The sequence below is a fragment of the Vipera berus genome (assembly GCF_964194415.1).
Source record: "Vipera berus genome assembly, chromosome: 2".
Lineage (NCBI taxonomy): Eukaryota > Metazoa > Chordata > Lepidosauria > Squamata > Viperidae > Vipera > Vipera berus.
Genome location: NC_138203.1, coordinates 163,516,949 through 163,544,907, shown reverse-complemented (window position 1 = coordinate 163,544,907; position 27,959 = coordinate 163,516,949). Strand labels below are relative to the sequence as shown.

Sequence of the window (27,959 nt, the reverse complement as noted above, 5' to 3'; positions counted from 1 at the left end):
AACCCTTTGCTGGCATCTGGCGGATGGCCGGATTTTTGCAGAGACATCCAACTCACTCGACGAGCCCGTTTGGTGAGATCGCCTGGAAAGAGAAAGGAGAAAATTTTAGTCACGTGAGCCGCTATTCACGTGATCTGTTGGAAACTACTCATTTTGTTTTTTTCGGGTTGGGCTAATTGCGAAAGCTTCTGTCTCTTCGCGTAAGTGAATATTTCGCAGGTGGTGGGTTGGTGGTGGGGTGGGGTGGCCTGGCCAAAATCCTGATTATGATAATTGTGAATGGGGCGGGGTGATAGAATTGCTATGGGATTTACTTTGGCTAGGGCAGGGGTAGGCAACCTCGGCTCTTTTATGACTCGTGGACTTCAACTCCCAGTATTCCTGAGTCAGCATAGCTGACTTTAACTCCCAGCATAGCTGACTCAGGAATTCTGGGAGTTGAAGTCCACCACGAGTCATAAAAGAGCTGAGGTTGCCTACCCCTGGGCTAGGGTCAACTAGTAGGGAAAAAAACCCTACATTTTCACACTAATTCGAAGGAATCTGGTAGCACTTATTCAGACTAACAAATGTAATGGCCGAAGCTTTCGTCGGATGCAGTTGAGGAAGTCGGCTGTAGCTCACAAAGGCTTAATTATGTGTTTTAATAACATTTTATCAATTTTTTAAAATGCTACCAGGTTCCTGACTGTTAGTTACTGCAGAATAATATTGCTCTCCTCTTACAATGACCACATTTTCACAATGTTTGTTTGTTTATTATTTATTTATTTAATATCCTGCCGTTATTCGTTTTATAAATAGCTTATGGCAGTGAATATATCCAACATACCTTCCTCCTCCTTTTATTCCCCACCACAACAACCCTGTGAGGTGGATTGGGCTGCAGGAGAGTGACTGGCCCAAGATCACCCAGCTGGCTTTCATCGCTAGGGCAGGACTTGAAGTTGGTCTTCCACTTTCTAACCTGGTACCTCAAATCAACACTGAGAAACCAAAAAGGCAGAAATTTATGCTTGGAAAAATAGCATCCTCAATTGTAATTAATATTGATAGAACATTTTTTGTATTCTCATCACTGTTTTCTAAATAATAAAATGTTAATCATCTCCAATTAATATTGTATAATAATCACAATTGAAATAATAGATTGTACCCAGAGTCATAACATGATAATATCTCTATAAGCATCATGGAGTCTGTCTTGCCTGTAGGGAAATGCCTGTCTTCTTGGTTTCTTTGCTCAAAGTGCTTTCAAAGCTGTTGTAAGATTTCCTGACACAGGAAATTTGGTCCTGCAGGAAATCAGCACATGCAGCTCTACAGGATTGATATAGCATAGAAGAAAAAAATGCTCAATAGACTTGTTGCTTTTTGAGCCACAACAGTGGGGTATCATTGTTTTAATGGGAATCAATACTGAATACAAAGGAATAACTTAAATACTCTAGGCCTGACAACAGACGCTCATCAGGGACTTCCCTGCTTGAATACAAGGGATAGGTTATTAAGAATAATCAACCTGGAGATTGCAGCACAAGCCAGGAATTCATAGTTTGTGTCTGATTGCATCTCCTCTGCAGATGGAGACTGACTGGTCCTGTACTTGCTGAGGAGCAAGCTCCTGCCTTTCTCCATGGTGATTCAATACCCGACAGAGGTTGTGGTGGAAGAAGCACACAATGCTGGTGATTTCAACTCTAGCATTTGTTATCACTCTGCTTGGACTATCTAGGACCTCAGAGGCAGCCATAGCTGCTTCTAAAAGAGAGAATGATCACTGGGGTAAGAATCATGGCAGGATTTCAGAGGTACCACAACAGAAACTAGAACAACAGTTGGAACCCCTGTCGATGTCTAAGCAATGCAACATCCCTCCAGACAGCCGCTTTGACTGTGCCCCGGAGAAGCTTCTCTCTCAAGATGAATGTCAAGCTCGGGGATGTTGTTACATCCCTGTCTCTCCCAAAGGCTCTGCTGGTTGGCAGCCATGGTGCTTCTTTCCTACCAATTACTCTAGTTACAAGATGACAAACCTAACTGCCACCAAGACTGGCTACACTGCCAACTTGATCCGCAGTGCACCTTCTTTCATGCCGGATGACATCCTGAATGTGCAGCTGAATGTGGTCTTTGAGACCAAGGGGAGGCTTCACTTCACAGTGAGTAGGGACTATTGTTTTGTTTTGTTTTTAAAAAATGAAGTCCAAGACACTCTGACATTAACCAAACATGGAAGATCTTTGTAGCTCCCCTGCTCCCTCATTTTTGTGCATAAAGCATTCTTACTGCTATCTGCAGCAAGATTCTAGGGTTTTTTTTACAAGTTCTTTGTCGCTAACCCATCTCTTAGTAACATCAGGATTATAGCCCTTGATCCTCAAATTTTGTTTGTTCCTGCTCTAATCCTAGGATAAATCTCTTTTCAGTTAAATAGAGAGGGTTATTGCCAGGCTATGTGAAAGATCAGAATGTGATTGCCAGGACCAGAATTCACTTTCTTAAGAATATTAGCATTTAAAAAATATTTTCAGAAGCTAAAGAAGTGAATACGTGGCTGGGTACAAACATTAGGTTAAGTGTGGTTTATTTGGCTTTTATTAGTTTGTATAAACTTAGTCACTATACTCCATGAAGAATAATTGTGGTCTAGCTAGGATTGCTCCACCTAGCCTAGGCTATCACTAGATGGCAGCAAAGAACTGAAGTTTTCGGTATTGTTTTGCTGATATTGAGCCAATGACTGTAAATCCAGCTAATTATGGTTTATTCAATAAATCACGATAATGCGTAGCGTGGCTTTATGTTATTTGTGACTCTTAGATACATTTCTAGTAGCTGGAATTGGGGCTACATAATTAATTCCTTTTCTCTGTAACCAAAATACATCCTGCGTATGATAATACTTCAAATACGTGTAGATATTATAGGTATGTATGATATATGTATCTAAATTATTATGCATATATTTTCAGAAATCTAACAACAAATTATAAATAAAATGCAAATGCTGCAAGTTTAGAAGTATTAATGCTTATTTCCAAGCAAAATCATGTAAGAGTGCAGCCTTGAATATATTTCATACTGTTTAAAAATGGCTCTGCTTATAGATGTCTGTTTTAGAAATAACGGGGTGCAGGAATATCAAATGTCATATTAGATCAATTGAAAGGTGGGAAATCAATTAATCAGACAATAAAAAGCCCCCTTGAACCAAAAAGCTGGATTTCATTGTAACTTCAGACTTCACACCGACTTCCTTTCTTTCACCTCACAAATGATACTGAAGTAGAAGCCAAGTCCCTTTGAAGCTTGACTGAATTTTTCTGACCAATTTTTGGAGTAGCCTCACACAATGTTTGTTGTTGTGTCTCTCTACCACAGCTTAAGAATCCAGCTAGAAAACGCTATGAAGTTCCTTTAGAAACCCCCAAGGTCACCAGTAGGGAATCCTCAACGCTCTATTCTGTGCAGTTCTCTGCTGATCCCTTTGGCTTCATTGTTTTTCGACAGTCCAATGGCCAAGTTCTGTAAGTAGCTCAGGACTTTGCTTATCCTGGTATTCGTCTAATTCAGTGTATTTCACTAGCAGGAAATGGTTGAATAGCTGTATGATGATAATATGTGTGTGTGTATGCATGTGTTTGTGTGTGAGAGAGAGACAGAAAGAGAAAGAGAAAGTGCTAAACTAGTGCTTCTGTTCTGGAAGTTGAAGGGCCATTTTCATATTGGACTCCAGAGTTTGTCTTCACCTAAAAGGTTTTATAGGCTTTTGATGCATATGCATCTCTTCCAAATAGGTATTTGGAATTTATATTTTGCATATGAAGCAGTGCACCTAATATATATATATATATATGTAAAATAGCTTTTAATGAGCGCATCTCTAACCAGCAGTATTGAGGCACTGAGTTGAGTTTTATCTTTTCTGACATGCAATATCTCTAACCCCAGACTACATTCTTCACACAAGATATCTGTGGCCTCAATCAGGCCGATTCTGGGCCATGTGCCCAAAATAGAAAACCACAAATAGAACCTCTCACAAACAATTTAGAAACCACTCCAGAAATAATCAGTGAGAGATGAATGCCCACAATCTTCTTAGGATCTGAAGGTTTGTTGAAACAAAATAGTTTTATTGAACAATCCTGAACAATAGGAGATAGGAGCATCTCCAGGAGCCTCATGTTCCATAATTGGATTTTTTAAGATGAATTCAGGCATGTAGTAGCATTCTCTTGGATGAGGACATTTACCTAGATCATCATGCAACTAGTCACTGGATTGAATTGGATTGAATTAGATTAGATTAATAGATGATTAGATTAGATTAGATTAGATGATTAGATTAGATTAGATTAGATTAGATTAGATTAGATTAGATTAGATTAGATCTTTGGAAGTAGCCTCCAAAATAGATTGAGGTAAATCAAAGAAAAAGGGGACCTTATTTGTAAACTGCTGGTGGAAGTGCCCACTTTCTCCAAACAGGCTGAATACTACTGTGGCTCCTCTGTTCTATGCTGACCAATTCCTTCAGATCTCCACTGCTCTGCCATCACGTTTCATCTCTGGATTGGGTGAACATCTGACCCCTCTTACACTGAATGTCAATTGGACCAAAATTACTTTGTGGAACCGGGACATATCACCTGCGGTAAATGACAGGAGGGTGGGCAAGGTTTCCTCAAGGGACAGGTTCTCTAAGAATTTAATCGGGGTGCTATGCAATCCTCATCTGATCTTAACCTTATATGCTCAGTGCTAATGACAGATTTAGCATGCTCTGATGCACAAATTTCATAGGAATAATTCTAGTGTTTTGTGCAAAAATTTAGAGAAAATGAGGGGTAAAAAAATCGCAAGCATACCCAGTGAAATGCGAGATACATTCAATGGCCATATGATAGAGTCTTTTGAAGAAGAAATAATGACAAATAGAACTAAGTTCTGTATTTTTTTAAAAATTTTTTTAATCCCATTTATATCCCGCCCTTCTCCGAAGACTCAGGGCGGCTTACAATCTAAGAAGCACAAATCAATGTGCTTAGCAGTAGCCTTCATTCTATGTATATGCCTGCTTATTAGGGCTTTCGCCCCCCCCCCCACCAAGCGGCATTTTTACAAAGTCAGCTTATTGCCCCCAACAATCTGGGTCCTCATTTTACCTACCTTGGAAGGATGGAAGGCTGAGTCAACCTTGAGCCTGGTGGGACTCGAACCTGCACTAATTGCAGGCAGCTGGTGTTACTTAAGGAGGCATTAGCCCACTGCTCCACCAAGGCTCATTTTGGTTGGAACTGTGAGTATTGCAGTATCACATTGGAAGATTAGGTGACAGATCTTACCTGGGCATTCTACTATTTAATCAGCTTTAAACTGCAATTTCTCCGTCCCATGGGAACTGTAGTTTTCTGCAATGCTTTTGAGACATCTGGAGAGCATTTTCAGCATCTCATTTACCTATGAAACCCCAGATTGGCTGTCTGTGTGGAAGTCTGGGAAACCGAGTCAAAAGCTTGCTTGATCCAGTTGCTTGATAGACTTTTTAAGTTGTCATTTAATTGACACTTGAAGTTTTTTTTAAAAAAATAGTGAAAAAGGACCATCATGGAAAAATTGTTTGCTGTTTGGGACTATTAAAGAGGTGCTAAATAAAGCCCAAGACATTGCTGAAGTGTTCCTGTTATCCAATATAGCCTTGACCCTATGCAATATTATTTTGTGTTTTTAGCCCTCTGCCAATTTGTATGGTTCACACCCCTTCTATGTGGCTTTAGAAAAGGGTGGCTTGGCCCACGGAGTCTTCTTACTGAACAGCAATGCTATGGGTAGGTATTGTATTGGATGACATCTCTCATAGGCCAAACCTGATCAAAGTAACCTAATGATGATTTCTGTGTGCCCAAGTCATGTGCATTTGAAGGAGCCATTTTGTGATTTGAAGGAGCTGAGATTTTGACTGTCTTACAATTTTTATTTTTTATTTATGAGGTGAGTTGGGCTGAGAAAGAGTGACTGGCCCAAGATCACCCAACTGGCTTTCACGGCTAAGGCAGGACTTGAACTCACACTCTCCTGGTTTCTAGCCTGATCCTTTAATCACTAAACCGAACTTGTCTGCTAATCAAAACGGTCTGCTAATTAAGGTTTGGATCCTGTAATTGCTTTTCAGCCTCAGCAGTTTAGCTTGTTCTATTAACTACTATTTTGTGATTACTTACACTGTATAATAGCTTAACCCTGACTATTTATATTGAGAATTAAGGCCCTTCATAATGCTAATTGCACTAAGACTCCGATCTGGAAAATGCTATTTAAGTTTCCTTTTCTTTCCTCAATATTAAGCATCTGCTAAGTGTTAAAGAACAATATTTGTACCTCTTTCTCTTAAAGGGAACTGGCTTTAATGTGGGCAACAGTCTCATTGCCAGCACAGAGGCAAGAGTAGCCATTAAGCAGCAAACCAAGGCTGAGTGTCTGATAATGGAATATGATGGCTTTATGGAGGTTGTAGGAGTAAAATCCTGCCAGGGTCTGTGTAATGTGTGGATGGTGTGCTGTGTCCTTCTAGTAGTGTTTCGAGGCCACTGTTTGTCTTGTAGATGTGTTACTGCAGCCCAGTCCAGCGCTGACATGGAGAACTACTGGGGGTATCTTGGATTTCTATATCTTCTTGGGACCAGACCCAAGCAGTGTGGTGCGCCAGTACATGGACGTTATTGGTAAGCATTTGTACCTTTCCATGCGTGAAGCGAACTAAGTCTATTTTATCTGTTTTTTGTACGTTTTTTTCTTTTTCTATTTCATATCCCAACTTAGTTTAGGTATTAGAAGGAACCCTTTATACACCAAAGCTGCAACCCAAAACAGAGTCTTAGAAATAAGCATAACCTTTAAAATAGTTATGGTAGGTTGGATTTAGGGTTGAAAGGTCCAGACATATTGTGAGTATTTTATTGAAACTCTTTTTCTATGAGAGATTTGGGAGTGCTGATGGTTTTGAATGTTGATTCTCTCTCCCTCCCCGCTTCTCAAAATTCCTCCAGGTTACCCATTCATGCCTCCTTACTGGGCTCTCGGATTCCATCTCTGTCGCTGGGGATACACTTCCACTGCTATTACTCGGGAAGTGGTGAAAAATATGACTGCAGCTCTTTTCCCCCTGGTAAGTGCCTTCTCTGAATTCCATTTGACTATAGCTTCTCTCTGGCCCTTAGACTGGTTTATTTATATATTTCCCTGGTTTATTTATATATTTCCCATAATGTGATTGCATTTTATTAAGTTCAGAGGTTCTTTTCCGATGCCCAATCATTTGCTCAAGCAATCTCCTGCTATCAGAGATTAAGAAACACAATTGATGCAACAGCAAAATTATAATGGCAACAGGCCCAACTTCATATTAATGAATACATAAAGGGGAAGGCAAGTTAAAAGATACAGTTCAGCAAATATTTCTATACAAAAGAGAGCCAGTTTGTGGTGAAGGCATCAGGCTAGAAAACAGGAAGCCATGAGTTCTAGTCCTGCCTTAGCCATGAAAGCCAATAGGTGACTTTAGGCCAGTTACTCTCTCTCTCAGCCCAACCCACCTCACAGGGTGGTGGTTGTGGGGAAAATAGGAGGGAGAAATTATGTTTGGATGTGTTTGCCACCGTGAGTTATTTGTAATAATAATAAAGGCAGGGTACAAATAAATAGATAAATAAAATAAAGCCTACATATCACAGTAAAATAAAAAGGGATTTTACCAAAACTTCTGAGTTGGTTTTAGCTTGGTGTGTGTTTTGTGAATTCAGATATCAATTTTTGTAAATGAGAGTTAATGGATTGTGTCAAGATTGAATGATTAATGGATTGTGTCAATTCAGCTAATTTACTTAATAAACCATTATAAAACAGATCCTGGGCTAATGTATGGATACCCAACCTGTGTGAAGTAGAAGAGCTGCCATGTCAGCGTAATCACTCAAAGAGAATATTTGTTCTTAGAGAAAAAGTGAGGTGGGTCGCAAACCTGCTTTCATCATAATCTCATTCCTGGGTTCATAGGATGTACAATGGAATGATGTGGATTATATGGACGCTAAGCGAGACTTCACCTTCAACAAGGATGGTTTCAGGGACATGCCAGACATGGTGAATGATTTCCATCATGATGGTCGGAGGTATGTCATGATTGTGGTAAGTTATTCAATCCTGAATGCTCCTTTGAAATTGACCTAGATCAGTTGTCAGGTTCTGATGCTGCTGGCCTGACCCAAAAGGGGTAGATAACACTGAATGTAATTCCAGAAATGATACTAATTATAATATTCTGTCTTTGCTTTGCACCCCTCTCATATGTTGTATGCTCTTGAAGGGTTTGCAAAATCTGCTAGTTTTGTTTCACAGAAGTAGATGATGCAATTCTATGTCCAGCCCTCCCTAATGCAGGAGTGAGTCTTTTGGAAGGAAAATGCAATCTTGGGTCTTCCAGTTTAGGAAGGATTCCTGGTTTGGTTGGAGATTCTCTAAGGCAGAGTTCCTTGTCACATGTCAGCCTATATTTGAGAAAGCCCAATCAGTTGCTAGAAGTATTGGATTGTAATTCAGTGTCTTTACGGTAATCTAACAAAATCTTGAAAGCTTGTCAGTATTTCAACTTATACCTAACACAATCAAAGCAAAGTTGTTTTGAGCTGCTTTCCAGCTTTCTACTTTTCCAGGACAAATATATTTTCTCAGTATTCTTCCCCTTCCCGGAGTCAAATGAATACAGGTAGTCCTCGACTTACAACAGTTCATTTAGTTGACTGCTCAAACGTCACAACCGCACTGAAAAAAAGTTACACATGTCCGTTTTTCACCCTTATAACCGTTGCAGCGTCCCCAAGGTCACGTGATCAAAATTCAGAAGCTTGCCAAATGACTCATATTTATGACAGTTGAAATATTTATGACGGTTGAAAGGTCGTGTGATCACATTTTGCGACCTTCTGACAAGAATAGTCAATGGGGGAAGCCAGATTCACTTAACAACATTGTTACTAATTTAACAAGTGCAGTGATTCACTTAACAACTGTGGCAAGGAAGGTTGTACAATGAGACAAAATTCTCTTCACAAATGTCCCGCTTAGCAACAGAAATTTTGGGCTCAGTTGTGGCTGTAAGTCAAGGACTACCTGTATTATATCACATTTGCAAACTTTTCACAGGTGGGGTCATATGAATGGAAAAGTTATTTCTCTTTGAGACAGTGAAGAAAGTAGCTTCCTCAAAGGAGCCTCTGCTGAAACTTTGGAAGGGAGACAGACAGATGATGGTACAATATCAGTGTGGCTTTCTTACCTATGTCAGTAAGATTGGTTTGGTCTGATTTTTTTTCCTACCCCAAAGGATTTTGGGTTTTTGTTTGTTAAATTCTGAAGGGATTAATTTAAGTGGTATTTTGCAGTTTCAGTATGGTTTCTATTTCCAAATGGCAGGAATCAACACTGTAGATTTTTTAATAATAATGGAATAAATGGTTAGGAAACTGCATTCAGTCCTGAGGCCTCAGTTTTCCCATCTCTGCTTTTTATAGCAGAAAGGAAAGTTATACAGACCTAGAAAGCACAGAGAACTTTAGTTGTTCGTGTATTTTGACTTTTAGAAAAGCAACAGCAGTATGAAGGACTTTCCATACTCACATAATGGGTTGCTCTCTTTATGACCTTTTAATGTTCCATCCATGTTTTGCATTTAGAATGTGATATTCCACAAGCTGTGTGCTGTTGCCCAACTTCAGTAATGGATGTTCCTCTTCCTCCTAAAATGTCAAGTTTGCTTCTGTTTTTCACACTGTTAAAATGTCATAATCTGGACTTTCCATGTATAAATAAAGGCATGTTCATTTCCCATGCCTCATGTGCCTTTTTGACAATCTGTCTCCCAACTCTGAAGTACTGCCAAAGTTTGAAAGAGCATGTGTTTTGTTCCTTTGCTTGAGACAACCGTGTCCTCTCCCCTTCAGATTTTCATACTCCCATCAGATTCATTATGGCTAAGCAGATGTCTCTCCCTCTGTTTCTTTGTAGGATCCAGGGATCAGCAGTTCCAGTCCCCCTGGCAGTTATAGGCCCTATGATGAAGGCCTGAAGCGGGGGGTCTTCATCCTAAATGCGACAGGACAACCTTTGATTGGAAAGGTGAGACTTGAGATCACCCATGGACAGGGGCCTGTACAGAAGCAGTCACTGGGTGCAAAATGGCAGGCGTGACTGGGGCAATCAAAGCCCTGTTCCTCTGTTTACATGTATGTATGTGTACACAAAACATATTAAAAAGTAATGGGCTTCGTTTGGACAGTCAGTCCTGCCATCCTAAAACCAGTGACCACTGCTGTGGATACTCAGGCCTTGAGCCTTGGTAGAGAAAGGATGACGCTTCAGTGGGGGAGGTGCCATGTGGTGAAATTTAAGTCTGTAGTCTAGTAGATTTTGAAAGAAGAATAGAACAAAGGGAGTTGTGGAATATATTTTTTGTTTCCCTTGTAAACGTTTCTCATATATTTCATGTCTTCCTTTGATCTTGTGCCATTGAAATCCAGATATGAAGATACACAGGTTGAATAGTTTCGCTATTATACAATACCATGAAAGGGCGATGGGTTCAATTTTTTTTTTAATTCTAATAATTAGCCTGTTGACTTTTTTATTGTTCCATCTCCAAAGATACACTAAAATGCATCACGGTAGCATATACAGAAGGTTTACAGATTGCTACTCATAGCTCTGTTTTTTATCTTCTAGGTTTGGCCTGGGCCCACTGCCTTCCCTGATTTCACCAACCCGGAGACTCACCAGTGGTGGTATGACATGGTCAAGGATTTCCATGACAAAGTGCCCTTTGATGGCATGTGGATAGTGAGTTTCCAAGCCTGGGACTTGAATGCTGAACGTTTGGGAGATTTTCCCTTTGGTTGGATGGTGCTTTTGGTTCTTTAAACTCACTTTCCTGACTTGGAAGTTGTAATTTAGAAAAAAAATATGACACATGAACCTCCTTCTGTTCCTTCCTCTAGGACATGAATGAGCCATCAAATTTTGTGGATGGTTCCTTGGAAGGCTGTCCAGACAACAAGCTTGAGAACCCCCCATACGTACCAGGTAAAAAGGGGAGCAGCTTGTTGGGAGGGGATGCTTCTGGCAAACATATGGTCTAGTTGGAGGACTAAGAAAAAAAATGAAATTAATTATTTGAGGGATGAAGAAAGACAAACAGTGGAATAAAACCCACACCTGAAATACGTACTATATTCCATTTGTTTGAAATTTCAATTTGTTGAAACATCTCTCCAGTTTAGTTAACAGTCCTCTTGATAAAGATGATAAATAAGATAAAAATCTGTCTTCCCGCTCAGGGATTCTTAGGCGTGTGTGCATGTTTGTGTGTCTAGCTTTTATATTATCTTAAACTATGTTTCGCTTTAACTATAACTGAACAAATTAGAGTGTTCTGATTTATACATAATATTAAACCTGAACCTTATTTTACAATTGGCAGTGACTGAATTCACACAACCTATCATGAGCAAATGAAACAGATTATCTATTGTCTTAGAATGCCGTGTGAGCCAGCCACAGCAGATTTAGGAGGCTCTTTAAGTAATTGGATGGAACTGTAATCCAATATGTCTTGGGTTTGGGGGTTTTTTTCCCCTCTTTTTGAGCATAATACAACATACCTAAATAAATACGCAGACAACTAACTGCTTCTAATAAGAGAGGACATTGCAAAAATTCTGGCAAATATCTGCCAGGTATTTGAACAATAAAAAGTTGCTAAATAAGCTATAGTGAAGAAGGATTTTAAATAAAATTGAAGAATATACTTAGTAGCGTATTTCCTACTGATTTTTAGTTCAATATGGAAAGTAAGCATATTGTTGACTGAAATACATTGTAGGCATATGAATTTTATATATGACCATACTACAAATGATACATAAGCACTGGATGCTTGTGGCTTTTGAAAAACGCAAACATGGATTCCAAACATTCAGATCTTCTTTGGCCTACCTTTGCAAACACCTGAATCTGGATATTTAAGACTTGTTGGCTCTTTTCAATGTTTTTAGTTTTGGGGGCACCCAGTCCAGAGCTGACCCAAATGGCTTATAGCAGGGTTCCCCAACCCCTGCTCCATGGACCGACACCAGCCTGTGGCTGGTTGGGAACTGGGCCACGGATGTGGCGGGCAAGTATGCAAAGCTCTGTTTGTGCAAGCGGTGGGCGCACACACATGAAACAATCCCCTCCCTCTGCCACCGCTACTGCTACCGGTCAGCAGAGCCGAAAAGGCTGTGGGCCACTGGCTTATAGCTTTTAGGTCAAGTCCAGTTGGATTATATTGATGTAACTTTATTTATTTATTTTTTATTTTAATTCCATTTATATCCCACCCTTCTCCGAAGACTCAGGGCGGCTTACAAGCTTAGCAGTAGCCTTCATTCTATGTATATGCCTGCTTATTAGGGCTTAAACTTAAACTCTGGGGCTGGATGCAGAATCATTTCTTAGTGAGCACTCTGCGAAACTTCTACAGCCTGCTCCCTATAAAACTCAGGATGCAAGTAATCCAAAGGGGATGTCTTTATGCTGGGAAACAGGGATCCAAAGGTCACTGTGACATCTAAAACTCTCAGTTCTGCACATCTCGCACATCTTTTGCTTTGCAGTCTCGACAATTTCATTGGTTATGTAGCATTTCTCCCCATATATTTTGCAGGAATAGTGGGTGGAACCTTGAAGGCAAAAACCCTCTGCGCCTCCAGTAGGCAGAAGCTGTCTTCCCACTATAACTTGCACAGCCTTTATGGGTTGACTGAAACCATTGCAACACATGAGTGAGTATGGAAGGGAATTCTGCCAGATAGATAGGTGTTCCTTTGATCTTGGAGTGCCTTTTTTATACAAATTAAGGACCATAGAGCTCATCCCCGACTTATTTGTTTAGTGACTGTTCAAAGTGGCAACCACACTGAAAAAAGTGATTTATAACCACTTACTGACACTTAAAAGCCAACCCACCACTCCCACAGTCCTGTGATCAGAATTTGATTGCTTGGCAATCAGCATGTATTTACAACAGTTGTAGTGTCCTGGAGTCATGCGATTACCATTTCTGACCTTCTCCATCTGGTTTCCAGCAAACAAAGTCAATGGAGGGGAGGGGGAGAAGCTGGATTCAGTTAAATGACTGCATGATTCAGTTAACAACTGCAGTGATTTTCTTAGCAACCATGGCAAAAAAACATTGTAAAATTAACAAGCGCCTCACTTAGCAACAGAAATGTTGGGTCTCCACTGTAAATCATAAGTCGAGGACTACCTATAATGCATTTTGGAATGGGGGAATGGGGATTACCTACCTCAACAGCTACGTTGAAACTAAACTAGCAACTGAAAGGCTATGATTTATTATGGCAAAATCCACGACTCTGGTGTTTTTAGTATTTTCTAAACCTTGTGCAGTTAGGAGTGTGAAAACTCTGGGTTTCAAATCCATCAAGGTCATTTGAATACTTCTTTTCTGTTCTCAGTGCTTTGGTGAAAGTGCGAGGGAAGCGTCCGTTTGTGATCTCACGTTCCACCTTTGCCAGCCACGGACGCTATGCTGGCCATTGGACTGGGGACGTCATAAGCATATGGGAACATTTATACTACAGTATACCAGGTACAAGGGGACGCGGTGGCTCAGTGGGTTAGGATGCTGAGCCTGTCGATCAGAAGGTCGGCAGTTTGGCGGGTCGAATCCCGAGTGCCGCGTAACAGAGTGAGCACCTGTTACTTGTCCCAGCTTCTGCCAACCTAGCAGTTCGAAAGCACGTAAAAATGCAAGTAGAAAAATAGGGACCACTACGGTGGGAAGGTAACAGCGTTCCGTGCGCCTTTGGCGTCTAGTCATGCCGGCCACATGACCACGGAGACGTCCTCGGACAAGCGCTGGCTCTTCGGCTTTGAAACGGAGATGAGCACCGGCCCCTAGAGTTGGAAACGACTAGCACGCATGTGCGGGGGAACCTTTACCTTTACCTTTACCTATACCAGGTACAAGTATTTGTAGAAACCACTTTGTGAACTTCTCCAAGTTTGCACCTATCGTGGGATGTGTGTGTGTGTGTGTGTGTTCCATATCTCCTTTGGAAAGAAAAACCTATCAGAAAAAGATATTATCTGGCAAGACAAAATATTGTGGCTCCTCTCTTGTAGAACCTCAACATTTCTCCTACTGCTTTCTAGACCTTACCATTCAGGGTCTTTCCTAATCCACATTATCTGTCCTTTTAAAAGCAATGCTGCTCTTCAATCTCTATGGAGTGCCATTGGTTGGGACTGACATCTGTGGATTTCTGAACAGCACAACGGAGGAGCTGTGTGTGCGCTGGACCCAACTGGGTGCGTTCTACCCTTTCATGCGAAACCACAATGACCACGGAAGCAAGGTAAACATGAGAATTCTGCATCAGCCTGGCCATTGTTTTTGTTGGAGAGGGCTATGACAAACTGGAACCTGCAGGCAATTCTACCAGACTTAGAAAATTGATTTAGTAAGTTTAAACAGGACATATGGGAATTTGGGTGGTAGTGAATCATTTCTTAGAATTTGATCAGTCTCTCCTACAGGAAACATCAGGTACAAAGACAGGTTGTTAAGGAAAGTCCATGAACTTTTCAACAAGTTGAAAATTGAAATAGGCTTCAATTTGTTAGGATTTTTCCTGTCAAGTTTGTAGCCAAGGCTAGCATTCTTACTTTCATTGTAAATCAGTGATGATGTAGCTTTTAAATAGAAATCAGTGCAAAGAAGCAAATAATAAGTGATGCTTATATGTTTGGGTTTTTCTCTCTTAAAACTGAAAATACATTCCTCTTTGTATTTGGAGCATACTATAAAATCTAGCTTTATAATAAGAAAAATTAAAAAGTGTGTAATATGCATTTATCCAGTCAAGGTACCAAAAGTTAATTTAGTGATCCAAGAATACTGAATGAGAAGCTCTAATATAGTATAATATTTGAAAATCAAAGAAGTACAGATTGCCATAGGAGGCCATAACAATAGTTTTTGTACTTGTGTGAAAAGACTAATTTCTCTTTCCACATTCCTTCTTAATTACAGGAAATGGCTTTAGTGGATGGTGGCCTTAATGCCCCAATTCTTGTTAAATACAAGAGTCACATACCAGGAAGGAAAAAAGATTCAGTATGGAAAAGAACTTCCTGAATCCCACCTTAGTACAAGCCATCCTCGATTTGCAACCACAATTGACCCCAAAATTTATCTTGCTAAATGAAATATTTGTTAAGTGATTTTGCACCATTTTATGACTATTTTTATGGCGCTCCACTATTGTTCAGTGGAGCGCCAAAGAATTGAGGCCTTTGAACTATGGTGCTGGAGAAGACTCCTGCAAGTCCCTTGGACTGCAAGGCGTTCAAACTGGTCAGTCCTAGAGGAGATCAACCCTGACTGCTCTTTAGAAGGCCAGATCCTGAAGTTGAAACTCAAATACTTTGGCCACCTAATGAGGAGGAAGGACTCACTGGAGAAGAGCCTCATGCTGGGAAAGGTTGAGGGCAAGAGAAGAAGGGGATGACAGAGAAGGAGGAGGCTGGATGGAGTCACTGAAGCAGTAGGCGTGAGCCTAAATGGACTCCAGAAGATGGTAGAGGACAGGAAGGCCTGGAGAAACATTGTCCATGGGGTCGATGGGTCGGACACGACTTCACAACTAACAACAACAATTGTTCAGTAAATCTGGCTTCCCCATTGACTTTGCTGGTTAGAATGTCTCAAAAGGTGATCACGTGACCCCATTATGAACCAGTTGCCAAGCATCTGAATTTTGATCACGGGAACATGGGGATGCTGCAAAATGTGAATGGTGTGAATAAGTGGAAAATGATCATAAGTCACTTTTTTCAGTGCCATTGTAACCGAACCATCACTAAAGGAACTGTTGTAAGTCAAGGACTATCTGTAAATTGAAGAAATGCCTTTTCTCCCTCAGGAGCCTGGTAACACGATAGCTCTCATTACTTGTCTTTCTACTTTGCAGTCTCAAGAGCCGTATGCCTTCAGCCTGGAAGCCCAACAAGCCATGAGGAAAGCCTTTTCCCTGCGCTACTCCCTGTTGCCGTATCTTTACACCCTGTTCCACAAGGCCCACTCCACAGGCGAGACAGTAGCCCGTCCTCTTTACTTTGAGTAAGTCAGAAGACGGCTGTGTTGTGAGGGAGGATATGGCCCGATGGATCTCAGCTACCATTTGATTGAAAAGCTCTGGAGCAAAAGCTTCCGAATTATTATAAAATAGCCTTCACCAATGATCTTCCAAGTGAGTTTTAAGATAACTGCCATCATGGTGGGAATTCAACGTCAGGCTGGGTAGGACTTGGAGGAAGTATGAGATACAAGGCTGACAGACAATTTTGAAATCTTTTAGCTGTCCTCAAAGAAGGATGTGGTGGTACTCTTGCTCAGTTCTGGCTGAAGGAGGTAGATCTACACGTGAGAGAGAGATCTGTTGTAATGACTTTTTGTCCTTGATTGCCAGACATTCTTTGAAGTCGTGTGGTCATGTTCTTTTATCATTCTTACAGGTTCCCACAAGACACATATACATGGACCATTGACAGACAGTTCATGTGGGGAGCTGGGCTCCTCATTACTCCTGTGTTAGAAGAAGGGATAAGGAAAATGGCTGGCTATTTTCCTTTGGGGACATGGTACGATGTCATCACGGTGAGTGTGGCTTTTGGCATTCACAGAGGCTCAGACGGAATGTCTGTGACTCTCTGCCATAATCAGCCATTAAACCTTCACAGAGTTTTACATAGATGGTTGCAGTTGACCCATTTAATCCTGTTCCATCGTCTTGTGTTTGCTCTTCTGCTAAGAGAAGTTGTTCTGGGTACTTTGTCTTATAGTGTCAGCCCTGTAGGTTAAGCCAGTCTAAGAAACCAATGCCGTATAGGTCTAAAAACGTAGAACAGCTACAGTAACAGAATCCTGTAAGTCTGGATGTGCCTTCCCTCCTCCCTTATTTTACCTTTGAGTAATTCACTGCCTGAGAGTTTTCTCAAGTTAATTTCTTGGAATGAACATAAGCCTCCCTTGTCTGATTGTTGCTTTGGTAATACAAACCTTGTCTTAATTTTATATGATTTTTATATCTGTGGGCCTTCAGGGATCCGCCATCTACAGCAAGGGACAGTGGATTCTCCTACCTGCTCCACTTGACACGATCAATGTTCATATTCGTGGAGGTCACATTCTTCCTTTGCAGGTGGGTCTAATAAGCCAGTTCTTCTGCCACTTTCCCAGAAAATAGGAGAATTTTTTTTTAAATAATTTTTTTTTTGCTTGGGGTGGGAGGAGTGGGGGAAGGGAATGTAACTAAAGTGAAGAAGGCTCTTAGGCTTTTCTTCTTCCTCTACTGCAAATCTCCCCAGGAACCTGCTCTCACAACCACAGAGTCCCGCTTGAATGGAATGATGCTCATTGTGGCATTGACGCTGGAAGGGGTAGCCAGAGGAGATTTGTTCTGGGATGATGGTGAAGGTCTGCTGACCTTTGAGAAGGGTGATTACACACAGATCTTCTTTCTGGCAACAAATGTGAGTGTTTAAGTAACAAATTTGATCTCGCTAGCTAAAGTATGCTAGCCAGAACATGTTGCATTTTAATCAGTTATTTCCTATTTTGGGTTACCTCAAGGACAAGTAGTTCTCAACTGACAACCACTGAAAAAAGTGATTTATGACCGTTTTTCACACAGTGGTTGCAACATTTCCATGGCCACGTGATGAAAATTTGGATACTTGACAACTGGCAAATATTTATGACGGTTGTAGTGTCCCTTGGTCATGTGATCACCTTTTACAGTCTTCTGACAAGCAAAGTCAACGGAGAAGGCAGATTCCCTTAACAACCTTGTTACTTAACAACTACAGTGATTCAGTTAACTGTGGCAAGAAAAATCGTAAAATGGGGAAATCTCACTTAACAACTGTCTTGCTTAGCAGTGGAAATTTTGGTCTCAATTGTAGTCATAAGTATGGGACTAACTGTATCTTGTTTTTTTTCCTATTGGAACACCCCAAAATATCTGCATAATAGTGTCATAGCAGGGCAGTAGATGGGATGGCAAGGTACAATATCCTGAAAACTCCTGTAGACTTTCTAAGCCCATTTGGATACAAGGATTGCTTTCTCACTGGCCAAGTTGCTCTTCAGTGATGCCCTTCTGCAGCTGAATTATGACTACAATAATAGCGGTCTGCCATTTTTTATGGCCAACGGCCACACGTGAAGTTTGGGAGGTGTACTCCTGGTCACGCTGCAAAAAGTAGGACAGTCAGGAGTGGCTGAGCTTTGGGTATTAAATACTATATATTAAGTGCAAGTGATAAGATTTTCTAGTAGTTGATGTTCACTTCAGAAAAGGCTCTTAGGACTTTTGTGGGTTTATTTATTTAAGAAAATTTATATTGCCGCCCAGCTCACTCTTGACTCCATGTGGCTTGCAAGGGTAAACCCCAACAACAAAAAAGCAGTAACACCCCCTGGCAACAACAAATATATGAGTCACTTGATGGGCTCCATATCACTCTGGAGACCTCAGATCCATTGGCAGAGCTCTGTCTTCAGGATATTGTGGAAGACTGTCAAAGTGGGGGCCAGTCGTATCGATGCAGGGACAATGTTCCACAGGATGGACGGTTGCGGGTTGTACTTTAAAGGGCAGTGTGATCAGTTATGGTGAGATTGGATGGGAAGGCAGTGGGCAGAAACAGTTGTCTCCATAGGGGAGGCTGATTATCCCATAGACAGCACCTTAGCAACCTTAATGAATGTGCCTTCTTGTAGTAAGGTTGTCCAAGCTGAGAGTTGTGCATTTCTCACACCTTATTTCTTAGCTGGATGCTTCTTTCTAAAGACCATTCTTAGCCAGGCACCATCTAAACATGCAGTCCTCTATCTCCAGTGACTGTTTGGTAAGAGCTGTCTCTGCAGCTGCTGTGCATTTCTAGGAAACGTGTACAAGGTTGTTGACAGGTGCTACTTGCCCACTTTTTCACCCTCCAAAGCACTTGAAGTATATATATTATTGGGTGTTAATAATCAAACTTTTTCTTACGCTTATATTTCAATCCTGCCAGTTTTTAAAAATTTCTCTTCCCTTCTTCTGATTCTTACTGCTTACAAGTCTTTTACTAGCACTGCCAATTATATAGAAAAAGAAAAAAGAAAAAACCAAGAGAAAGACTTTGTGGGATCTCACTACCATGCCATGCCACATCAAATCTAGAAGTTGTGTTTGGCTGCACTACAATAGGACTACATACATCACCATGACACAACAGAAAAAAATTACATGCAGCAATACTTCCAAAAACAGATAAAACTCAGAAAAATCTAAATATTATTATGCATCTAAGTATCATGACTCCATTGAGTTTCCATTATGGTTCTACCCGCTGTGGCCCTTGCCTTCTCCAAATGTTGACCCCTGACCTTGAAGGTTGCCTATTGCTGTGCTATTTGCATCGGCTTCTCCTTTTCTTCTTGTTGCAGGGTGCGTTAATGAATGAGATTGTGCGACTCAGCAGTCACATAGATGGGCTCCTTCTGATACAGGTGCTGGTGTTAGGTGTCCCCAGCCCTCCCCATCAGGTCCTGGCAAATGATATCCCGGTCTTGGATTTTTCTTACCGCACCGACACCAAGGTAAGTATGTTTCTTGCACGGCAGAAGGTTTCTGCATGAGAATCTAGTCCAACAAATGTGGATTCTTCCATTAGTATAATTTATTGTTTTCAAAAAGTTCCTATTGTTTTAATTCTTTTTTATGGTTTTGGAATTGTAACCCTCCCAGAGTCATTAATTGAGCTATGCAGCTGTAGAAATACATAAACATCTTGCAGTAGTAATGGGTTTGGAGACGATAGTTATGAATGAAGCTTCCTGGGATTCTCAAAACTAGTTCCACTATTGAAGGAAGATGTGGGAAAGTCATTCCTGAATGCATGCCTCCTCCAGCTTTAGTGAAGCTCCCAAAACTCTTTCCTTCTGTGACTCTGAAGTAGCAAACTGCCTGGCTATTTATCGGTGATCCTTTGCTTGGAAACTGAGTGCATTACAAAGTTAAGAAACAAAAGTCGACAAATATTCTGGATACCTTTGAAAGACTGTTGGGGAACTTCATACAAAGTTAAACTTGACATTTCTTGAATTAGTTTATCTTTTCAATGCTTTTTCTTTATTAAAATGTTCCACTCAATAATAAATTAGGTTGTGTGTGCTTGAGATATACATAGGAAGAAAAAAAAGCTTGGAGCAATTGAAAATAAGGGAAAATATTCTTCTTCCCGGTCCCCTAGAAGACACTGCTAGAGCCAGGAGGCATATATTTATTTTGTACTTAATTATTTTTTTGTCTTGCTTTTTTTTCTTCTTCTCTTGCTGCATAAGGCTGAATATGGCCCTCAGCCCCAGAAATGGTTGACCTCTCTGGCATTAATGCAGCATCCTTTTTTGTACCTCCTGCCCAGCTAGCAAAAGGCCAATACAGATAGTCCTTGACTTAAATGCATTCATTTAGTGACTGTTCGAAGATACAGCGGCATTGAAAAAAGTGACTTATGACCGTTTTTCAGACAACAGTTGCAGTGTCCCCATGGTCACATGATCAAAACTTAGATTCTTGGGACTTCCGGTGGCGGCGCGGCGCCGGAGACAGCCCTTTCGGGCTGCCCGCGGCTCAGCTGTGTTATTTCCACCCGAAACAGCGCCGATCAGCTGTTCGGGTGGATTTGAAGCCCCCTCCTCGGGAGAAGAGGAGGGGGTGAGCCCCCAGGTAGGGGTTGAGTTCTCCGGGGCCGCCTGAGCTTAAAGCTTGGGCGGCTGAAGGATCGAACTCCCCCGTAGCCTGGGTTGCTCCCAGCTGGTCAGCGTCTCTGCTCCGTGATTTCTGGAGCGGAGCCAGGCGTTTGCGACCACCCCTGCCAGAAGGAAAGACTATGGAATAAAAGGAGCAGGCAGAGCGGTACAGGAGGAAAAGGTGAAGAGGACTTTTATTGCTGCTTTCTAGCTTAATGGATTTTATAAATTTAAAAGTGAAAGTGCGTAGTAAGTGAAAGTAAAGATGGCGGCTAAACCTCCTCCAAAAGCTCTTTGGAGTGCTGGAACTTCTCCGGTGCAACAGTCATCATTGCAAGCGTTGCTTCTTCCTGATGTATTGACACCGAAGGATTTACAAGATGCTCTTGGAAAATGTGCCCAGGTAATTCTGGAAGCAATGGGTGATAAATTTGCAAAGATGGAGGAGAAGTTGGAGAAACTGGAGGAGAGAATAGAAGAGAGGATGGAAGAGAAGTTCAGAGTGATGAAGGTAGACATTTTGTCTTCAGTGTATAGAGTGGCTGAATGTGTGGAAGATTTGGATGAAAAAGTGGAAGATTTGACTCAAAAAAATGCCATATTAGAAGCAAAAGTACTGGAAAATGAAGATTTAAGAGACAAAATGGATAAAGAATTGAGTCTTGCTCAATATTACCAGATGCAGTATGCTGTTAGAATCAGAGGTTTAAAAGAGAATATTAAGGAAGATCTAAAGCAGCTGATTTCTGAGGCTCTGGAAGTAGTATTGAGTCAGCCAGCATCTGAAATAAAGGGAGGCATGGATAAAGTGTTTCGTGTGAATTCATGGATTGCCAGACAGAGAAAGCTACCTAGAGATGTGGTGGTTTATTTTGCAAAGAGGGAAATTAGAGATGAAGTCATTCAAGCTGCTTATGGCACTAAAGTCGTGATTGCTGATCAAGAAGTTTTGGTTCTAAAAGAAATTCCTCCAAAGATTTTAAGGAGAAGGAAGGATTTTACATTTTTAGTGCAAGAGCTCAAGCAACGAGATATAAGGTTCAGATGGGAGATTCCAGTTGGGTTGATGGTGATGTATGAAGGGAAAAGGTATCGTTTGACCACTGTGATGCAGGCGCGTGATTTTTACAATAACGTTTTAAAAGCAACCCCACTATCACTTCTGGAAGCTGCAAAGGGATCTGGAGAAGGAGAACACCAAGAGGCTGAAGATGGACAGACAGAGGAGAATGGTGCTGGAGGAGATCAAGCTACAACTTCTTTGGATGATTCTAGAGAGCAGAGGGTGACGTGTGCTGCTTTAAAACGATCAAAAAAAAAATAAAAGAACAAGATCAGCAGAAGTCTATGGAATTTCCAAAATGTACTTACAGCCAAGTAGTGGGAGGAGCACGGCCTAAAAAAGATAGTCCTGTTTAAGCAGTGCTCCAAGAGCTTTGGGAGCTTACCCAGTTGGATTATAAAATTTTTATTTTTATGGGGGATTGGAATGGTGTTTTGGATGTTCAGATGGACAAGGCTGGAGCTTTTAAGCGCGTCCCAAGTCATGCTAGACTGCCTAAATCCTTTTTTGAAATGAAGGATGACTTGGAACTGTGAGATATTTGGTGTGAAAGACATTCGTATGAAAAGGATTATACTTTTTTTTTTTCTGACAGACATCAATCTTTTTTCAGGATCGATTTCATTTTGTTGACTAATGACTTTTTTTTAAGGATTAAGAAGGTGAAGATATGTGCAAGAACTATTTCTGATCATAGCCCAGTTTGGCTAGAGATTTATAAGGAGAATAAGGAGAAATTTTTTTTTGTTTTTTTTATATATTCTATATTAATAGTGTTTGTAGTTATCCTATGTGAGCTAGAGAGTGATAGATTTTAGAGTCTATGGTTGTTAGCATATGGTTGTTTATGATTCTTTTTTTCTTTTTTATACCTTGTACTCAGCTCTGGGAAGTGGGGGGGGTGGGGAGGGGGGGAGGGGTAAGGAGGGAGGGATAGGGGAGGGGTAGGGGGGACTGTTAAAGATAAAATGTATGATAAAACTTTTCAATAAAAAAAACTTAGATTCTTGGCAACTGGCTCATATTTATGACGGTTGCAGTGTCTCGGGGTCATGTGATCACCTTTTGCAAAATCAGTGGGGGAAGCCAGATTCAGCAACTGTGTTACTAAGTTAACAACTGTAGTGATTCACTTAGCAACTGTAGCAAGAAAGGTCATGAAATGGGACAAAACTCACTTAATTGTCTTGTTTAACAACAGTCATTTGGGGTTCATTTGTGATCGTTAGTCAAGGACTACCTGTATACCGAATGATATAAAATGTAGATGAAGAGAGTTTGCACACATCCTTTTTATTCATCATTTTGGATATGTATTTTTGTTTAGTTTTGTAAGGCAATTACTGTCATAATAGATGATTTTCTTAAGTGCTAAGCAGTAACCTCCATTAATTGCTGAGGACACATTTAAGTCTATGGCCTTTGCAAAAGTCCCATGGGAGGAGCTTGTGTGTGGTTTGTAGTTCAGTGCAGATAAGTGCATTGGTGTGTTGAGGAGGCAACAGTGCACCATCTAAAGCTCCAGTTTTTCTCCTCAGCTTTCTAGGGCCATTCATAGCCACACAAGTTATATTACTGCATAATGTTTCTCACATCGATGACAGGATACTATTTTGAGCAATTGTAACTAACTCCCCCTGTCACTTCTTCAGGTCCTTACTATTCCACTCTCTTTGCTGATGGGGGAGGAATTTGTCATCACCTGGTCCTGAGAAGAAAAAAAAATAGACAACAATCTGAATGAAAAATAAACACCCCTGAAATGGAAAATGGAAAAAAAAAGTTTCTTTGAGGAACAAGATCCTTTTGCTCTGGTATTCCAGTAAGGATTATAAGGGCCTGCAGGAGAACTTCTGTGCTCTTTATCCAAGCTGGATATGTAACAAGATTTGTGTCGGGTTGGATGCTACCAGGTTTCATGACCAGATTCTATATAATGATTTGAATGATTGCATTTTTCAAATGTCTCCTCCTCCTCCTAGAGAAGAATACATAATTTCTGTTAAGGATGTTGTAATATTCCTCAGAAATGCACAGAGAGTTGGAGTAGAGTAGCTGATTTTCAAGTGCCAGGATTATATTCTGCAATTTTATAAAATTAGAGGGGGGGGGATCTCAGTGTATAGATAATGAAAGTACCAGATGTCCCAACCAATGCACTGACTGCATGCTACTGCATTAATATAATAATTTGACAAACATGTTGTCTATATGATAATGCTTTACACATTTATATAAAACCATAGTTCCTTGAACCAAAGTTTTCCTCAGTATCTGATAGATGTTCTCATGGCAGCCTCAGGTAAGAATGCTTAAGCAGTTCTTTCTCTTGACAATTGATTGCTTCTGACAGAGTTTGTGCAGAATATCTCCTTAGCCAACAAGGAGAATGCACAGAAGAGGTGGTACTAAGAGTAGTCAGGTTTTGCACAGCAACCACACTGATACACTGAGGCGTGTAAAAAGGAAAAAAAACTTTACTTTTAGGAGTAGCACAAGTCAAGAATAAACAGTCCAGGTCATACACGGGTACAGAGAAGATATCAACAGTTCAAGAGTTATCCAATACAAAGTCGTCTTACCAGTCCAAAAGTCAAAAACACAGTTCTTCGGTTTAGCAAACAGTAGCAAAACCACAATCAACAATAATCAGCAAGCAGTGTAACAGAGTAACTAACAGAGAGAGAGAGAAGCTATGTCTCTAGCTCCCTCTTATGGCCATTGAAAGAATACAGCATTGGCCAATCATTACACATTTAAAGGGATACAATACATTACAAATCATGGCTTATATATTGCCAACCCAACCAGTTAGGCTGTAATCATATGACTAACAGCTTCCCTCTTGCTATCTCTTTTTGAGGGAATAGCTTAGTTGTCCATCCGAAAACTGAGTTGCATTCATGGACTTCTCTATTCAAGTTAGACAAATTATTGACTTGCCTGAATAGAGAAATCCAGGAATAGAGTAGCTTCCACCTTTTGTATTTACTTGATTCCTTGCTGGCCCATCCTTTTCTTTCACTTCCAAAGGCTTTCCTCCTTACTTTCTATACATTTTTAAGCACTGAGTCTATACATACTCATTTCCTGGAAATAGGTTTATTCCCAATGAAGTTGGTATTTTCCCTATATCGTATTCATCTGCATAATTGAGACTTGCTTCCTGTTCGAAGTCATACAAGGGTATTTAATGTAGGAGTTAGTCCGATGTTCTGTAGAATTGTGTTGAGATGATATAACAAGGGATGCCATATACCCTTACAAAGATTTACAATACAGCATTTTTGTCAGATGGTTATATTAAGAAAAACCATAAGAGTTCATTGGTTGGACAATTTGGTACATTTTATATATTTGTTTTAAAGCAAGCAATGCATTTTTGGCATTGTGTACAGAAGGAACAGTTCCTAATTTCTTCTTTCAGTTGGAACACGGAATAGGAAAATCAAGGAAAAGTTGAATTGTCAAAATGGATATGATGTATACTATTTTGGATGTCCTAGGAATAAGGGAATGTTTATGAACCAGAATGGGCCAATTTAATTCAGACAATTAGATGGTTTGTGGCCGCAGTCCATAAAAAGGAATGGACCAACTGTGGTACCTAAAATATTTAAGTACATGCTCAGCTAAAATCAAATACGAGACAAAATCGTATCAAAATTAATGGCTAGCAAGTAAACATCTATGATGGACAACAATGAAATCAAGTAGATTACAAAACAGGAAATAGAAGTTGGAAAAGTACAACTGGCTTTGAGTTTCCGATTTGGATTGTAGAACATATCATGAATTGCTGGTTTCAAATATTCAGGTTAAACATAGAACATTAAAGAGAAAGGTGTGTCCAAAAATAAGCTATGGAGAATATACATTGATCTTATAGTCTGACTGTAACAACTTCCATGTATCTAATTTGTGTAAAAAAGAACATGAATTGCTATGAGAAGAACCAAGAGACACTAATAACTGAATAGATATTGAACAACTGAACCAAAAAAAAAATCCGAAGATTTCAAAGAGAAAAAAAATCAAGTGGCTTTCAGAACAATCAATTGTTATAGCCAGGCAAAAAACGAAGGATGAAACACTTGGGCAGCTAGAAGAATGTAACAGTGACTGAAGACAGACTTCGAAAGTCAAACAAGAAAGAATGAAAAAAAAGGTCTTTCTCTTAAGAATGTCAACAGACAAATATAAAAAGAAAATGTAAGAAGAGCATTTAAGACGTAGCTCTTCCTCAACGGTTGGGAATAGGGTGAGGTTAGAGTGGAAGAGAATATGATGGTTGCATTGGGGGAATGTGCCAGGTTTTTATATTTTGGAGTTACTGGTTTTATTGTTTCTTGTTTTTATTATGTATATGTTGCTTTATTCTTGATTGGAAGCTTCCCAGAGTTAGGTTAAGATAGCAAGTTATGCAAAGATTTTAAGTAAATAAATAAACAAATAAACAAACATAGCTAAAGCGGGAATTCTTAAGGGAAATCATGAAAGAAGCCTTCAAGGTGCAAAGGATACTGAGTAAAAGGAAGTTTTACAAACTAGATTAAAGAAGGATGGAAACATTTATAAGGAGATTTAGGAACTTGCTCCAAAAACTGATATCTCAGATAACAAATCAGCTGTTCAGTAAGAATACACCTATTGCACTGCTTAAAACATCAGGAGAAGTCAAATCATTAAAGATAAGGCCAGGCACACTTTGAAACAATTTAGAAAAAATGTTTCACACCATACATAAATCCCAGCATGTCTTAGTTATTCATTGAAATATACGGTTGGTTTTCGGGCTTTTGTTGAAATCTGAAAAGAGTTGTGGATGCTGTAAGAGATGGACTAAATTTAATAAATTCAAAGCATAGACAGCACTACTTAAAGCAGGGCTTTTCAACCAGTGGTACGGGTACCTCCTGTGGTACATTAGCACCTAGCAGGTGGTATGCAACCATCCGAGAAAAGTGGTAGAGGGGGAGGGGAATGAGCTGAACCGGTGGCAGCACTGCACAAACCTGAGTGAAAGATGGCTGGAGTTGCAGGGCTGTCAGGGCTCAGCGGAAGAGCCAGGATCAGCGCCAGGCTCCAGCTGGAGCTCGGCACTGATCCTGGCGCTTCTGAGCACAGAAGAAGCGCCAATCAGCTGGAATGTTGCAGCATCTCCAGGGTTTTGTGATTTATATTCAGATGCTTGGCAACTGATACATATTTATGACGGTCACAGTGTCCCAGGGTCATGTAAAGTGACCAAAACCTGCTACAACCACCCAGTAGAGGGGGGGAAATAAAAACCTTCTACCCCACCCCCACTGCCAATCCTCAACAGAAATGCTCACAACAATGAAAACCTCGGACAGGAGGAAGAGCGCTGCCGGGCGGGCAGACAGGTGTCTTGCTCGGTTCTGGCTTGGGGGGCACTTTTTTCAGTGCCATTGTAACTTTGAACAGTCACTAAGCAAACTGTTGTAAGTCGAGGACTACCTGTACTTCATCACTTTTTTTCTTTTTTCTTTTTTTTGGGGTCATCAAGTTTTTGACACCTTGGTAGGCGACTGGTGGTACTCAGCTGTTGCCATATTCTAAAAGTGGTACAATGGGTGAAAAGGTTGAAAAGCCCTGACTTAAAAGTCTGTGTTTATAAATACAGAACAAGGTTGTGTGCTAGAGGCTGGAGAAGACTGGCATATGCCCCTCTAGGGAAGAAGGGAGATGCAGGAGAATGTCCAAATTATTAGTTACACTGACTTCTTATCCATGGGAAGCCTTGAGCATACAGAATGAAGAGAAAAGTGCTTAAATGAATAGGCAAGTTTCAGAAAAAGCAAAGGGACACAACACCAAACAAACATGGATAATGGAGATGGAATGAGTTCAACAAGGAAATTTACCTTTGCTACAACAAAGTTCAAAGTCTCTGATTGTACTGACTAGATGACATCAGAATGTGAAATACATCGCCAATGAGAATGGTAGAACACT

General features: G+C 40.5%; 1 protein-coding gene across 3 annotated transcripts; it reads left to right on the top strand.

Moving 5' to 3' along the window:
• Positions 1-139: 139 nt before the first annotated feature.
• Positions 140-26,806, top strand: GAA (alpha glucosidase). 3 transcript variants are annotated; one of them, XM_081318566.1, is made up of 20 exons: positions 140-200; positions 1,584-2,162; positions 3,385-3,530; positions 4,495-4,660; positions 5,738-5,834; positions 6,609-6,728; positions 7,053-7,171; positions 8,059-8,190; positions 10,066-10,176; positions 10,780-10,893; positions 11,052-11,136; positions 12,758-12,875; positions 13,572-13,705; positions 14,323-14,474; positions 16,092-16,240; positions 16,636-16,777; positions 17,223-17,321; positions 17,488-17,652; positions 19,613-19,765; positions 23,633-26,806. In XM_081318566.1, the coding sequence occupies exons 2-20, from the start codon at positions 1,683-1,685 to the stop codon at positions 23,690-23,692; spliced, it is 2,742 nt and encodes a 913-aa protein (XP_081174692.1). In that variant the 5' UTR covers positions 140-200; positions 1,584-1,682; the 3' UTR covers positions 23,693-26,806. The 3 variants fall into 3 exon arrangements, with proteins under 3 accessions (XP_081174692.1, XP_081174691.1, XP_081174693.1); XM_081318565.1 differs by having other exon boundaries at positions 12,734-12,875; XM_081318567.1 differs by lacking the exons at positions 8,059-8,190; positions 10,066-10,176 and having other exon boundaries at positions 12,734-12,875; positions 23,633-26,805.
• The last annotated feature ends 1,153 nt before the right edge of the window (positions 26,807-27,959 follow it).